Raw genomic sequence first — 16,563 nt, forward strand, 5'->3', positions numbered from 1 at the left:
TCCCATCAAAACCGACTGGGAAGAAATGGTGAGAGCTCAAAGCTGTGATGAGGATGCAATTTTGTTTCCTGGAAGCAGAGAATAAGCGGAGATGGTGATTCTAAGAACGACCATAAGTCCTTTTCATTTGATCGAAGGCCATGAACATTCCATTGAAGGAGAGTCGCAACGAGGACAGGGGACGAGGGAAGAAATGAAGGGGTGTCACCTAGGCAGCTGCTGAGCATCAATCTTCAAAGACTCAATGCTACAGGGCACAGAGGCTGAAGGATCCTGCTCCATGAGATTGACAGAGGCGTCAGCATTCTCCCTCTGTCGATCTGCTGAGTCCACAGCAGAAAAATGATTGGCAGTGTGCGCTGGCGACAGAGGTCAGCCAGGAAAGGGTATCACGTCCCGACGCCATCTAAGAGGATCTCTAAGTCAGCGAAGCAGAAGATCATTTGCCTTTGTTTGACTTCTTGGCTCCCTTCTAGTCGGCAGAGGAAGACAGATATTGTTGGGTGGAGCGACGTAGGAAGTCTTCGCACGAGTATTCCTTCTGTCATTTCTGGCCTGCCGGTTATCTAGCAGGTGACTTTACCCCAGGAGGCGAATGTCAGGTGGCTTTTTGCACAGCTGAATGAGGAGACAGTGATGCTATCAAGACACTGGGCGACTTAACTATCATAGTGCTGAATTTGAGGTCGCATGTCTGTGTGGCCACATCCTTCATGGAGAGAGATGAGATGTAGCAAGAACAGTAATGTCAGTAAGGCCAGATAGTAGAACAAACAGTCTGCGACTAGACAATAACTTGTGAGCAACCGGGTAGGGCAGTTTTTTCTTTACCCAGATCTTCTGGACAGCTGGCTCATCGAAATACATTGGACATTCTTGAAAGGAGGCAGCATGGTTGCCATTGCAGTTGATACAACGGACAATCGCCGCCCTCGTGCACATCCCTACCACAGGTTACACATTTGGTCGGCTATCAACAAGACACTTCACTGTGGTTGAAACGATGACACTGGTAGCAGTGCATTGGGTTCGGAATGTACAGTTGGACTGAGATAAATTACAGCCTGCTTTGATCTAGAATGGGAGCACCACTGTATCAAAGGTGAGAAAAAGAGTGTGTGTGTAGGCACTAAGGACACATCTACCTTTTTCATCACTTGATGGACGGCTATGACATGCTGCTCAGGGAGGTAAGATTGGATTTCGGCCTCCAGACCATCGAGCAGCCTAGTGTAAGTAATACCACAGGAAGAATTCAGAGTTCTATGGGTCTCTACATGTACAGGATGGTGTTGGAGAAGTGAAGCAGAAAGCAGTTGTGCTTGAGAATCAGAAGTAGTCTCCAAGACCAAAGAACCATTGCATAAACGAGAGCAGAATTTCACAACACCTTTCTGAATAAGAAACGGATTTTCCATAGCAAAGGACTGACCGCCTTCGGTACGTGAAACCACAAGGAACCGTGGTGCAGGAGGAGGGTCTTTGAAATGGGAGCTTCATTCTGTTTACATTTGGTAGACATGGACTGCGAAGATGATGACTGAGAAAATCCCCTATGATTGTGAGCACCTCTGACTGCACGCTCCTTCTAACTGGGGCCCCCCTTTACAAGGGGGCGCACTTGTCTTAAGTGATTGTTCACACTTCCCGAACACCTGAACGAGGTATCAATTGGAAATTTGGGAAGATAGCAGCTCTGGGAATCACCCCTCCCTTAGTCTGGCCTGTACCAGTAGGTACGTGCAAACCCTATCTGTCGACCCAGGGCTGGCTGGGAATTATGCGTTACCCAGTCACCTGTTATGTGTCTGATGTATGGGCCAGCCTTCAGAAGTGCACAGGGAGGAAGAAAAAGAGGGGAAACTCAAATGCTGAAGTGGAGGAAGGATAGGAGAAGGTGGACAAAGAAAGAAAAATGAAACAAAAAACAGTGGTGCGACTGTTCTGATGTCGACCACAGAAAACGCAGAACACATTCCGAAAAACACCCCAGACATGTCCCCCTTGGAAGGGGAAAAAGAACAGCAAGAGTGTAGGCATGCAGCATGGAAGGGAAAAGATGCTGCAAAGATTGGGGCCCCAGGGTAGCCAAGCACAAACCCGCGAAAGTGCGGTGAGCCCCCTGGGGGTACAAAGCTGACATACAGAACAGTTATCAATATACAATTTTATCTGTGATGAACAATTAACAATCAGCATTTTAACTTCAGTTGATTTCACAATGGCAATTATTATAAGTTTTTTGCTGCTCATAGGTTCCTCCAATAATGCACCATAAAAGGTCACCATTTTCGATGGCTTTCAACTCGGAGAGAGCTTTTGTTGAAGTCAAATTTTTGTAGCCTAGATTGTTAAACTTAGTACAAGTAAGTGAAATCTACAGTGGTTCTTTCACTATGTGGCAGAGCACTCACTATAATGAAACTTCTCTATGGCTTTAAACTGTATTATAAACTAGAGTTGGAATATGAATCTGTCTTCCACAGAAATAAACCTCTGTAACTGAAACACGCTGTGTATGTTTTGCTATCAATTTTTCTCCTATCTTTTCTTTCAGAACACCCTGAATTAAGTAAGGGAGGGTATAAGAACTCACCAACATGCAAACAGCATAAGGAGACTTCAGAGCCATACGTGTCAGCTTGGCCACTAGCTTGGTAACTGCGAGCCTGTCTGATTTTCTAATGTGATACAGCACTCCAAGAGCGTGGTACTGGACCATAACACTGAAAAACAATGGTTACAGAAATTCAAGATGATTGCTCATTAATGGGTCAGGTGTGCATACATACATGTATTAAGTTACAAGAAGTAACTGACTCTTGTCTATCATATTCTTAAATTAACTCAATTTACTACACATACTATGGATGTTCAATAATTCCTAATATTTTTGCAAAAGAAACAAGCCTGTGTACATCACTTTTTTTTTTTTTTTTTGTGAAACTGAGTTATTAGTACCATTACAATCTACATGGCACTTCTCATTCATTGACAAAGTAGTGTACATCAAATACAACAGATGGTGAAGGAAGAACCATTTGAAAAACACCACCTAAGTTTGACAGTATGAAACATTATCTCCATGGAGTTGGTAGCACATGGTGAACTTCTGTTTCCATCAATTTATATCAATATATTATGTATTTTGTGCATGATGTATATTGTATTTACCTAGATGTTGTTATAAGTTTTGTGTATCTTAAGTCTAATTCCACTAAATACAAACTACAATGTGAAAAATAGTCATTTGTTTTAAGAGGCGGTGTTGTTGCTAGCCTTTCTGGTATTTTGTGTGGATACTTGGGGAAGTCCTACAGATAGATGTTTAATGTAAGTATTTCATTCATTTTTTCGACTTGTGAAATGATATTTACAGGTATGGTGTTCTGACTATAGTCATTTTACCTTTGCTTTTCATGATTCACAATAATTATATTTACCATATACAAGTATTGCAAGTCACACTATGGTATTATTTTTCAGTTTGTATTAAGTCTGGACAGGATGTAAGTGGAAGTTCTTGGCAAATTTAAGAGGACGGCTTAATATGGTTGTAAGTGTTACATTTTATTAAACGGTTCTTTGCATTTCAGATAAAAATGGCAGATGAAAGTGAAGATGATGGCTTATTTGCAGTTGAAGAAGTCATGGCACAAATATGTTACAGCAAATTTCCTGCCAACAAAGCGGTAGTCAAAGACAAAAAGCCATCCTGCAGGAGGAGGTCTTGAATGATTCATATACTTTATTGTTAATAAATAATATTATGTAGCCTAGCTATCAGCCCTCTTTTGCTACAGTAATACACATTGCACAAGGTCTATGCAAAAGCAGCTGGTAGAGTAAGTACAGAATATGAAATATAATTTTATTATTTTCTTATTCAAACATTTGTCAACAAAACTGAATTATTTCCAAAGATCATACTCCAAATTAATATATATTAATAATAAAATTATTGTTGTTCTGCACAGGCTCACTGTGCCAGCAAACGAGGGTAAAATAACTTGACTTACAATTAGTAGCAGAAATTTGCCTCAATACGAAGAAACTGGAAAGAAATTCAAGCTATTGATACATCATTTATCAATTAAAAAACAGACCTGGGCAATTTGGACAGTTCTCTGATGAATGTAAGTGAAATGTGCATACCGAAGGATATTTCTACAGGTAAAAATTAATTTAGGCATTCTCATATCAGTGAAGGACATTTTCATTTAATTTCAGATTCAGTAAACAATTTTATTATTTTCCCAGATAATTAATTCTTCAGTAATCCAATCAATATGGAAATGGGTAGACAAGAAAATGTGGCACTCATTCTGCAGGAAAACTATACATAGCTCTGTGCAAGAAAAAATTGGTGTTCAGAAAGAGGACTCATTAAATCACTTACGAGAAATTCAGCCAGGTGCTAAGAAGATAAGAGGTAATCTCTTAGATGCCTCAGTTATATCAAAGAAAGTCAAATATCAAGACATTGAAGACAATTATGATGAAGATGATCCTGATTCAAATTCTAATTACAGTCTTTCAGAAAACCTGCATGACAAATTGCACATCCAGGATCACGATTTTGTTCAAGGACATACCATGAATGAAAACAATGAAAATCAAGATTCCCAACACACGGAAGAAGTTAGTAAAAGCACAAAGACAGCAGACACACCCTGGAGAAGGAGAAAACACTAAGAAAAAGGAATACTAGAGAGGAGTGGAAGAAAATTGATAATGAAAAGAAGACAGAACATGATGAAGCCTACCTAGTATATGAGCATGTTGGTCAAGGCAAAATAGGTCACAAAGTGCAAAGGCCTCCCAAGCAACTGGGACCTCGATGAATCTCAGATCTTTGTAATAAATCAAAGATAAGGGCATACACTGATATAAGAGAAAAACAACAAGAAAAAATATTTTCCCGAAGGCATGAGTTGGGATCAGTGGAAGGTGTCCAGGGAAAGAACGCAAGTATGTCGGAACACATTCCTCAATACATCAGGTATAAACAAATGGATAATTTGATATAGGTTGGATGGAGATGATAAAACTTCAGCTAATCATTCCAGCCAAACTAATAATTTTATACTATCAGCATTGCTCATGCACCCATCTACAAAGAGGTACAGCAAGGAAGAAGTTAACTTCCTTGCAGACATCATCAGGAAAATTCCAAAATTTCCCTCACACTTTGGTAGGCTTTCGCCAGCTAAGTTGTGCTTCAAGCCTATACTCCATTCATTGACTGGGCACTCTGAATTTTATAAAGAAGATTGCCAAAAAGAAAAGAAGAAACCATTAAAAAGGCACTCATTCAATTCGGTGTTCACTGAAAGAAAAAAAAAAAAGAACATGGCAATATTTCAGTCACTAAAAGAGCAGTGTTAACATTTGTCACAGCTTTGAAGTAGGTAATGGAAAACTAAAGATTTGTACAAGGACCACATACAATATAAAGACAGAGCTAGGAAAGAGAAAACATGGACACTGATAAACCAAAATGTAACAAAGTTTATGTTTTTTCGCAAGACACACAAGCTGTGACACTTGTCCCTTGTGTGAATGGAGTGGCAATGTACTACAACATTAACTTGAATGTACATAATTTCACTATCTACAACCATGCAAGTCATGATGCCATGAACTGTTGGTGGGATGAAACCCAAGGACATCTACGTTCTTCATCTTTTGCATCTTGTATTACTGGCAACCTAACAGAAATCCTCAGAGATGAATTAAAGCCAGTTACTCTATTGTCAGACAGTTGTGGCTACCAGAACAGAAACCATGTATTGTCTAATGCTCTTCTACACCTGTCAATGGAAAAAGTTGTTAACAATAAAACAAAAGTTTCTAGTCAAGGGGCACATGCACATGGAGCACAGCAGTGTACATTCCACAATCATCATAATTCTGAACCTGAAAAGAAGAACAAAAAACAAGGAGACATTAAGGAATTTTCCAGCCAAGTCAGTATGCCAAGTGGACAGAAGAAACCAGTAAAGGTCCATTCCACAACACTGCAGAATTTATCAACTACAACATTTTCAGAAGTTATTTTCTGAAAAAGCATCAGCTTACGATTCTATTAGAGTAGAGGGAAACTCCAGTGACAGTGTGGTCCATGATCTCAGAGCCGTGAAATACAACTACAACAGGACTGTAGAATTCAAGACCAATTTTGACAAGTTTTTGCCATTACCAAGACGACACCAAAAATTATCAAAGTGATGCCAGAATTCCCACATCTCCACTCAGTAAGGTTGAAAATAAAAGTCTATGTGAATGTATCTGCAAAAGTTGACAGAATACATTCCAGCTGATTGTCATCTATTTTATGATGACATTCCTGTGGAAAATGACTAGAACAAACAAAAAATTCAGGAAATTCAATCAACACATATCTGACCTATGATTTAACATTTTTACAGGAATATATATTAAACTTTAGTGACAATATTTCATTACTGATTTTGTCTACATATACTTTTATAAACAAAGCTAGAGTACCGTTTGGTAACTAAGCTATGAATATTAAGCAAACCACATAACTATTATTTTTGTCTAGTTCTTACTGTAAACAAGTAAAGTTAGTTTAATTTGGAAATTGAGTGATTCACTGTAAACACTACCTATCCCTCCCTAAATTGTATAGTAAACAGTAACAACACTGCCCATGTCCCATAAAATTATAGTTTTACCTCATAATCTTAAATTTGTAATGCACTTCAACCAACACCAGAGAATAAAAATATGGACACTAAAACCTATTCAAATTTTAACAGGCTTTATGGAGGGTTTTTTGTTTTGTCTCTCCAGAAACTTATATAAATGTCATGAAGGTGGTGCTGTTCCTTAAGTGATGATATATATACATAGAGAACATTTTCTCTCATTTTTATTGACAACTCATTTTGAAAATGTACCTGTCAGAATTAACAGCTTCTTGAGCTTCATTTACCCATCTTTTAATGACATCACCAGCTATTTTTGTGAGATGAAGACTACTCACAAGTGCAGCACTGCTGACAGCTGCATTTCTATCTACTATTGCTTGCTTCATGTACCGTTCTATGGCTTGCAGCATTGTAACCTAAAAAAAATCCAATACACAAATCATACAGGAAAACAACACACTATAAATGCTGTAAGTATGCATTCAGCACATCAAGCATAAAATAATTACTTCTATACAGAAAACAGATTTCTTTAAGAAAGGAACCTACAAGTCTCAGTGAATATTATAATCAAGAATTGGGAAATTAGACAACTTAAAAGAATTCAATTATTTAATGTGATTTATACTTACGAAAAAACAGAAGACAAATAATATTCTTTTTCCTGTACAATATGTATCATTCCACTTAGGTTACATTCATGCTGGTAGATGGTTGATTATGTGCACAACAATGGAAAGAGTGTGTGTCTTTATTAATGTGGGCCTTCTTATTTCTTCAAGAGATAGGTACCTGCCTGTTGTGTCCTGATGTTCATTGTTCTGAGGTCTGTGGTTAATTGTTATTTGATTTGTACATCTCTTTTTGGTCTCAGTCTATTGACCTTTGCCCTACTGGTTGATAATTCATTCTTACTTTAGGCATTGTATTTTTACTGCAACTTGTGACAGGATCTCTAAATTTATTTCTATACTTAAAGTAATGGGAAGACAACCACTTACCTACAGCAGATCGAATGCATGGAGTACACAGAAACATGTAACATAACAGCATTCATACTAGCTTCTGAGCAACAGATCTTTTTCTAGCGAAAGTACACATATTCACACAAACAAGCACAAAGACACCTGAGCACTTGTTCAAGTACTGTATGACTGTGAGCACGAATGTGTGTACTATGCAACAAAAAGAGCTATTACTGAAAAGGATGCTGATTTCCGTTAAGTGTTCCTGTGTTCAGTGCATTCGACCTCCTATAGGTGAGATGTTACTACTCTTTTATTGAATGTAATGCTCTACTTAGGAATCCCATTATTGTTATTTATTCCTATACTTCTTGATCTGCTTATTTGTGCTTTTCACTCCTAGTTCTTGTCTCATTGTTTTAATCCATATCATCTTCTAAAAAAACCTCATTTCCACGTTTCATTTGAGCTAGTGTTGTCTCACACCCATTAAGTACAAATGGTACTACCATTATTTTGTACAACTTTATTAAGATTTCTTTCTTCACCATTTTGTTCAATGTTCTGTATGTGGTTCCATTAACATAATGGCATCTTTCAAATTTTTCCAATATGTCTTCTTAATTTGTGAAGGGGCAGGTACTTCCCAAGAAGTTGAATTCATTGACTATTTTCTGGTTATCTGTTACAATTTAGCTTGGGACTGGCTATTGACTTTTAGAAGCCATGACTTTTGTTTCTTTGGTCAAAATTGTTAAGTTACAGCTTTTGGCAATAATATTTAATTTATACAAGGCTTTTTTGAAGGGTGTCTTTGCTCTCAGCTATAAGAAGTTAGTCATCAGCAAAGAATGTTTTGTCATCATCTAATTCTGTTGGCTAGAGGAGGAGGAGATTAGCGTGTAATGTCCCGTCAAAGGGATGGAGAAGGAAAGTGGTCATGCCCTTTCGAAGGAACCACCCCTGCATTTGCCTTAAGCAATTTAGGGAAGTCACAGAAATCAGAATGGTCAGACACGTGTTTGAACCATCGTCCTCACAGTGCAAGTCCAGTGTGCTAACTACTGTGGTACCCCACTCAGTTCTGTTAGCTAAAGGTGTGGGTGTAAGACCATTTCAACCTATCATCAATATAGATATTAAAAACTATCAAAGAAAAACATCATCCTTGCTGTAAATCTAAATGTTTTGTTACTTTGACATTCCCTTTTCTGGCAGTGGCAGTACTGGAATGTTGTTACAATTGCTGGACGAATCTTAAAAGTGTTTTAGGATATCTCTCCTGTCTACACTGTGCAAGGCTTTCACTTAGCCAATAAAGAAAAGATGTTTTCACAATCACACTGTATATGTCTTTAGAAACTATATAAGAATAGGTATGAAATGAAACTATAAAATAAATATTTGGGAGGTGAATGGAATACTTAGATTTGTTGGAAGGGCTCTGGGGAAAATGCAGTACATCTGTAAATGAAATCACATATACAACACTAGTGTGGCGAATTGCGAAGTACCATTTTGGTATTTGGTATCCTTATCAAGTAGACACGACAACAAACATTGAACAAAAATGCTGAGTGATCTTAAAATGAGAATCTTTGGAAGGACAATGATGTAGTTGTCACGAAATCCTATTAGGTATATTTAGAGAGCCTGTATTCAAAGAAGACTGACAGTTACGCTGCCACTACTGAATATCTCACTTAGCGAGCAAGAGAATAGGACAGAGATTATGGTATGCACAGAGGCATTTAGACAGTACTGCCTCACTAAATACGCAAATTGCTAAGGACACTGATAACACTGGTATGAAGTACCCTCCACCAGTCACCAAACAGTGGCCTACAGATTATATATGCAGGTGTGCCAGACTAAATGCCCCATAAGGTCTGAACCAAGGATTTTGTTCTGTTGCTTACCACTTCTTTCATCACTGCTAATTGTATGTTGATGCGAAAAATGTCAAAATGCGCCATGGTTCAGAATTCAGGTTAAGCTGTAGGTTCACCTATAACTAACTAGATAAGTCAGCTAGAAGGTCAGAGGAAGGCAAATCCACACCACCTACAACAGGCACATGTCTATTACAGCACTGTGCTGTTCAAACCAATTTTGGTTAAAGGACAGCTTCACTCATTATGGTTACAGAAAATCATGATCATTGTTGAAAATGATAATCTGTTGAATTCCGTGTACAGTCAAATAATAAAGAGTAAAAATACATAAACTCAATCAAAATCAATTTTACCGCAGCTTTCCTTCAGATATGTAATGCTTGAATTAGAAAGCTCCATCCAACTCTCATACCACTGATTGATATCCATGAAATTCAAGCTGAGATGGAAGTGAAGTAAAGGTACAGTAAAAATGAAGGCCACAATCAAGAATGAGTAAATCATTTTAACCAAGATTCATTCAAAGAAATGAAATACCTCTAGACTAGATTTGGCAAATGAATCCCACTGCCCACTTTTCACAAGTGATGAGGTATTTGAATAAATGGAACAACCAGTGAGGCACACTAGAGTGCTAGTTACATCACGTTTAAAACAATTTTTTCCGCTGGCTGAAATTGTCCCAAAAACCTCCAATAAATACTAATTATGTAGTAAGCTGTAATTTCAGAATCCGAAGTTTGAAACTTTAACAGTGACTTTATTTACGATTTACGCCAAGTAGATACACGTTTCAAATTTTTACTATCATTCAGAGTAGTTACAGTAATCGTGTATAACCCATTGCCAGTGATAAAGTCTTAGGACATCCTTAACAGTGCCAGTTATGTTGATAGTTGAAGTGGGATGATCTATTGCCCAACAAATCCCTGAAACAATTCTGAAGCAAATGACATGAAGTGCTTTCATCATCGTAGAAAGCAAGCTGAAGTCACAAGGGCTTAGGCCCGGGGAGAGTGATGGGTGCACCCAAACACTGTCCCGCAAAATGACTGGCAGGTTTTACAGAAAGTGTCACCGCTTCTTTCTCTAAGGTATTAATTTTTGAAACATAGCCTGCCACCAATTTCAAGAAAGTAGCCCAGAGCTTAGCTCTTGTGACTTCAACTTGATTCCAAAACTGAAGGAAGCACTTCATGGCATTTGCTTCAGAACTGTGACAGATTCATTGGGCACTAGACTGCTCCCATTGAACAATCAACACGACTGGCACTTCTGAGGGTATCCTATGAATTCTACTTCACTGGTAACAAGTTATACACAATGCTGGTGACTACTTTGAAGAACACAAACTTTGTAACATGTATCTGTCTTGTATAATGTGTAAATAAATAGTGGCCACCCAAAGTTCTAACCATTGTAGATGACATATGAGATGTTTCTGTTTGTATGTTTCAGTTGCAGATTATACATTTTGTTTACAATAGGTCACTTACTTCATGTGAATGGTGGAACAAGTAAGCCTGAAGGGAACAATGTTTTGTACTGTGTTATATGCTAGACCAAATAAATTGTACATTTTTTTCTTTTGTGACAGATTGGTTGAGAACTTCTGAAGCCAACAAATGTGTCGTGACAAAAAAGGTATTTCTCTTAAAGTATGCAGTGACAAACTAATTTGCAGTATGGCCTGAGACGTAGGTTAGGTTGGAATGTGATGGTTGGTGAAGCTGACAATTTTTTAAAATATACAATGTATAATCCCATACTTTTAATTAAGTCCTTGATATTAATCCTTATTTTCCTATTGTGATCTAACATCTCCAAGTTTTTAATAGTTTAAAGGAGTTAATACCATGAATATTCACAACCCAAAACTCCTTATTTCCATTGAGTTCCCATTAGTTTTCGTGTTATATTTTGATAATATCTTGTGCCACTGGCAACATAAACCTCTAGTTGTTTTTTAATGCTCGCATCTCCCCCTTCTTAATAATATCACCAGCACATCACTGTGGTATCGTGATGTTAATTAACTCCAATTCTTGAATAACTTTTTTAAAGAGTCATACTGTGGAGTCCCACTAAGGAGTTTGAAAGGATGCATTGGTGCGTACAACTGAAAGATTGTTTTCTGTCTATGAGTCATGCATACCCAAAGAATCACTGAATCATTTTCTTAACACAGGCATTGAAATATTATTATCCTCTGAGAAGTTGTACGAACCTTGACATGCAATCACTGAACATGATTTCACTTAAAGTAAGTAACAACTGCAAATTATCCAGTTACATTGGAAATGTGTGTCATTGTCTACAGTCGTAAAAGTAAAGTATGTCACAGAGGAAGTGGAATCACTAACTGTGTATCAAAGTCTCCACTATCAGCTGTGTACCACAGTTCGCTGGAGAAGTGAAGTGCTCCAGCTATTAGAAAAATGTGCACATTATCCCCATTTTAAACAAAGCTTGCTCAACCAATGCACAAAATTATGGCCCATATTGCTGCCATTTGTGAGTTTTAGAATTCTGGAATAAGGACTTACTTGCATATAGAACAGAGCATTTCTTTCTTAACGGAGAAAACCTTTGGACATAAAACTAACTGTGGCCGTATGCCAAAAGAGTGACGTAAGACAGGCACTTAACAATATGTATGGATAATCTAGTAAATAATGTCAAACATTCCATGAGACTTTTCACAGATGATGCAATTATTTACAATGAAACAATACTAGCAAAAAATTACAGAATAATCTGCAGAGAATCAACACACAGTGCAGGGTTATGCAACTGACCACCAAAATTAACAAATCCAATGTATTGTGCATAAATAGGCAGAAACACTCCTTACTGTGTGATTACATTATTGTAAACAAATCCTGGAAGCAATCATGCCCACTGAATATCTATGGGTTTGTGTACAGACTGATTTAAAGTGGAATGACCACATACAACTAGCTGCAGGTAAGACAGATGCTAAACAGAATCATTGGAAGGATCCTATAACCCATCCAAGGAGGAGACAGTTCACATAACGCCAGTTTGATCAACACTTGGCTATTGTTCATTGTTCAGTAACTTGGTATCCATACCATATAGAACTGATAGAACAAACAGAGAGGGTTCAAAGGAGAGCAGTGTGCTTTGTCACTGTTTATTAGGTTTGAAAGCATTATGGTGATGCTCATCCACTTCCAGTGACAGATGCTGTAAGAAAAGCATCATGCATTATTGTGTGGTTTACGGTTAAAATTCCTAGAGGAGTGAACAAATATATTGCTTCCTCCTACACAAGTCTCACAAAAAATCATGAAGGTAAGATCATAAGAGTCAACCTCATGCAGATGCTTACTATCAGGAAAGGAGGAAAAGTGATTGGGGCACGTGAAGTGCCACCTGCCACACACCTTAAGGTGGCTTATGGAGTAGAGACTTAGGTCTTAAAAAAAGGTGGAAGAGGGGGGTGAGAGAAGAGGGGGGGGGGGGGGGGGGGAGTCTTGTGAACAATACAGCAGGTAATTGAGAATCACAGTGATTATCTACAATATGTCACACAAAATGAAAGAACTAATGCTTACAATATTAACTGAATACCCAACCGCCAACCTCACTTCCAAAATACGAAACATCATCTCTCAATATTAATGCAGAACACATGTGGACGTCCGTACATTTATGGGAAACAACAAGATTCATGGTGCACTCAGCATAAACAGTCACACTTTCCATAACCTGAAACACTATTAGAAATGCTATGACATGCACAATGTCCATAATAGATTTTTTATTTCTGGGTCACCAGTTTGCCGATTGGTTTGAGGTAGGCCCCCCAAATTCCTCACCTGTGCCAAACTCTTTATCTCACAGCAGCATGTGCACCTAATGTCTGTAAATACTTGCTGGAAATACCTAAATCTATGCCTGCCACTAAAGTGGTTACCCTCTACACTCCCTTGAAGTACTAACAAAGTAATTTTTTGATGTCTTAATACTTCCTAGCATCCTGTCCCTTCTTCTTTCAATCTTTTCCATATTATTCTCCTTGTCAATTCTGCTGAGGACCTCTTCATTTCTTATCTTACCACTGCACCTAGTCTTCAGCACCCTTCTATAGCACTACATTCCAAACACCTAGATTCTCTTAGTATCTGGTTTTCCCAATGTCTTCCTTAGCCAAATTAGTGGTGATCTATGATACTTGTAAATTTCTTTTGACCAGGAATACCCTCACAGTATTTTTAATGAGGACTACTGGTAGAAGGAAGTGAGCCCTATCTCAGATATAGAGTCCACCAGGAAAGGATTTGTGCACATATAACGTACCGACTTCCCTCTGGTTTATGGACCAGGAACAGCGGAGCGAACAAATTGTCCTCCAATTGATATTAGGATCCTACTCTATAAAATACTATTCTTTATTTACATCAACAGTGGCCAGAAACAAATTCCTCTATGTCTACAGATTCCTCTGCTCACAGTAACTAACACTAAATCACTAAAGTTACAGAGCAAACACATACATTATTGAGACACGGAAATACGGAAGCGTCCGATCCCGCCCGTCTGCTTTGACCCATGACGTCACAAATATGGCGGAAACAACAACAAACACACACACTTACCACAAGAAGCCTAATGACACTAACGGGACAAGCGCGGGAAATGGGGTGTTTTGAGTGGGGGGCACACTAAATATAAACAAATTTAGATGCCTTGCGTAGCCACAACGTGTAAGTGAAGACAGCCATGCATGAATACCCACCCACCTCCCCAGGGGTCGTAACCCCTGCAACCCATAGAAGATAAAGATGCTTGAGTAGCTGACTAGTGTTTTTTGTCTTTTTACAAAAAAATCTCATGGGATAGAACGAACAGATCAGAAAGATAAATATAATAAACTAAAACAGAAATTGGAGGAAACAGATAATTAAAATAAGTAATAAGTGTTTTTAAATTTAAAAAAAGCTCACGAGATAGAACGAACAGATCAGAAAAGTAAATAAAATAAGATAAAACAGAACTGGAGACAGCCACACTCAAACCAAACTCCGCGCCGTCATGACGTCACACACGACAACACCTTTACGTCACGGGTCAAAGCCAACGCGTGGGATCGGACGCTTCTGTCGACCCTTGAGACACATTACGTCATACAAATAAAAATGCAACTTCCACCATAATGAAGATTTTCATTTTCTGCAGGCCACATAACAGAAAATGAAGTACACAGCATATGGCAGCCAATGATCACTTATGACAATTACTATGCATAAACTTCTCTAAACTGTGATATGTCTAAAGAATGATTAATTCACAATGCAGCAGAGTGTACACAGTCTTGCAGCTTTCTGACAGATAAATACTGTTTCCACATCAGGATTAAACTGAAACCTTGCTTCTTGTACACAGTGCTCTTACCGACATAAGCTCTTCATCCCTGACTAACAATCTACCCTGAAGTCTCTATTTGGCCAGTACTTCTCTTTCTCTGCTACTTTAAATACTTCACAGAAATTTGCCAGTTTACTTTGCTTGGCAAGCACTCCCTGACCAGAGCATTTTGCAAAGAAGTGGATTAGCCACAGCCTACAGCTTCTGTTACATTGGAAAGCAAGGTAGGTAAGGTGTTGGCAGTATTGGATATCTGAGGGCAGGTTGTGCTCTGTGTATGGAAAGCCTAGCCTGTTAGAACACTGCTCCCAAATGGCAAGAATATAGGCACCAGTCAGGCACACAGATTTAATCCATCAGGAAGTTTAAGGATACAGTACTTTCTATAATCACTCCGGGCACCATATGAATACAGAAAACAGACACAAAAACAGTAGGCATCAATTAATTCTCTACGTACTTCGATTAAGGCAAGCTGAATGATAACTACAAAATGACACTACATTCCGAGTGTAAAATAAGCCATTTATCTGAGGTACAAACATCTAAGTTAAATTCAAATCTCTTAACCAGTACAATGCTCTTCATAGACTCACGTCCGTGATGCTGCACAGTGCTCTTATAGCAGCCGCTCTGTATAAATCTTCTTTTCCAGTCATATCCTTAGTCAGACTTGAGGTCACAATAATGACGTCCTCTGCGATGGATGAGAGCTCCTTTATACCTAAATATACCATTCGACGTAAAATAACGTCACGAGATTGGAATAATTTGGTCATCGCAAAAAATGTTTCGGTGGCCTCTGTTGTGCCCAGCTGCTCCCCCTGGACAACAAGAAAAGTAAGAAACATGATTGCGTTTAGTCAGAGTCGTAAAACATATCCAGAGTCGTAAAACACCTCAACTTTAACACTGTTTCCCACCTGGTTGAGCAGATAAAGTATCTTTGTAAGTATGTGTGTACATTTTCTTGGGTTCACCGGCGTGTCATTGAACGTTCGGGCTTCTTGCAGAACTGTGGTCTTCTCAATATTCTGAAATGGGTTTCCGCCACCTACAACATAATATTTGTTTCACGACGACACAAACATTAACCTAAAATATAGAAGTTGATAATCTATGAGCGCTAACGTATACGTAAAGGTTTGTGGAGGCTGTGAATACCTTCCTCTTCTTCTTTTTTCTCTCTCTTAAATGAATTCATATCTACCTTACAATATACACAACTCAATAGCTTTTACACGCTCTTTCACACATCTACTATCTTTGACTTACACGTCAACTTCTTTCTCGCCATTCGAAAACACTACTTGCCACAACAGACGATACCAACAACAGTGTGACCAACGTCACTCGAAGCATCAAAATCGAAATGTTTGAATATCGTTGACCGTAATTTCGCAAGAAAACAAATCATGCCAATGAAACTGTATAGACTTGCTATCGACTTGACAGTACGGAAGGAACATCAAAATATACCACAATGCATTTCAAATGGTAGCAGTAACACAAGACGTCACAAGCAGGTATAATCCAAACATAAAGACAGAAATTTCAATAAGTGAAACAATAATGTACTTACAGCCAGTAACAACCACAGAACTGCAAACTGCTATCAGTAAACTAAAGTGA

At 38.3% G+C, this 16,563-nt stretch overlaps 1 protein-coding gene across 2 annotated transcripts in view; it reads right to left on the bottom strand.

Annotated features, from left to right (window-relative positions):
• Positions 1–16,278, bottom strand: part of LOC124795735 (coatomer subunit gamma) — a 104,742-nt gene extending 88,464 nt beyond the window's left edge. Inside the window, exons 1-5 of one of the 2 annotated variants that reach the window (XM_047259829.1) lie at positions 16,207–16,278; positions 15,855–15,985; positions 15,528–15,755; positions 6,927–7,093; positions 2,597–2,726 (exon numbers count right to left, since the gene is read on the bottom strand). In XM_047259829.1, coding sequence (XP_047115785.1) covers positions 2,597–2,726; positions 6,927–7,093; positions 15,528–15,755; positions 15,855–15,985; positions 16,207–16,228 — 678 coding nt within the window. In that variant the 5' untranslated portion in view covers positions 16,229–16,278. Of the gene's footprint in view, positions 1–2,596; positions 2,727–6,926; positions 7,094–15,527; positions 15,756–15,854; positions 15,986–16,095 lie in introns of both variants that reach the window. The other variant, XM_047259821.1, reaches the window with a different exon arrangement.
• Positions 16,279–16,563: the final 285 nt, after the last annotated feature.

Source organism: Schistocerca piceifrons, chromosome 1 (assembly GCF_021461385.2).
Source record: "Schistocerca piceifrons isolate TAMUIC-IGC-003096 chromosome 1, iqSchPice1.1, whole genome shotgun sequence".
Lineage (NCBI taxonomy): Eukaryota > Metazoa > Arthropoda > Insecta > Orthoptera > Acrididae > Schistocerca > Schistocerca piceifrons.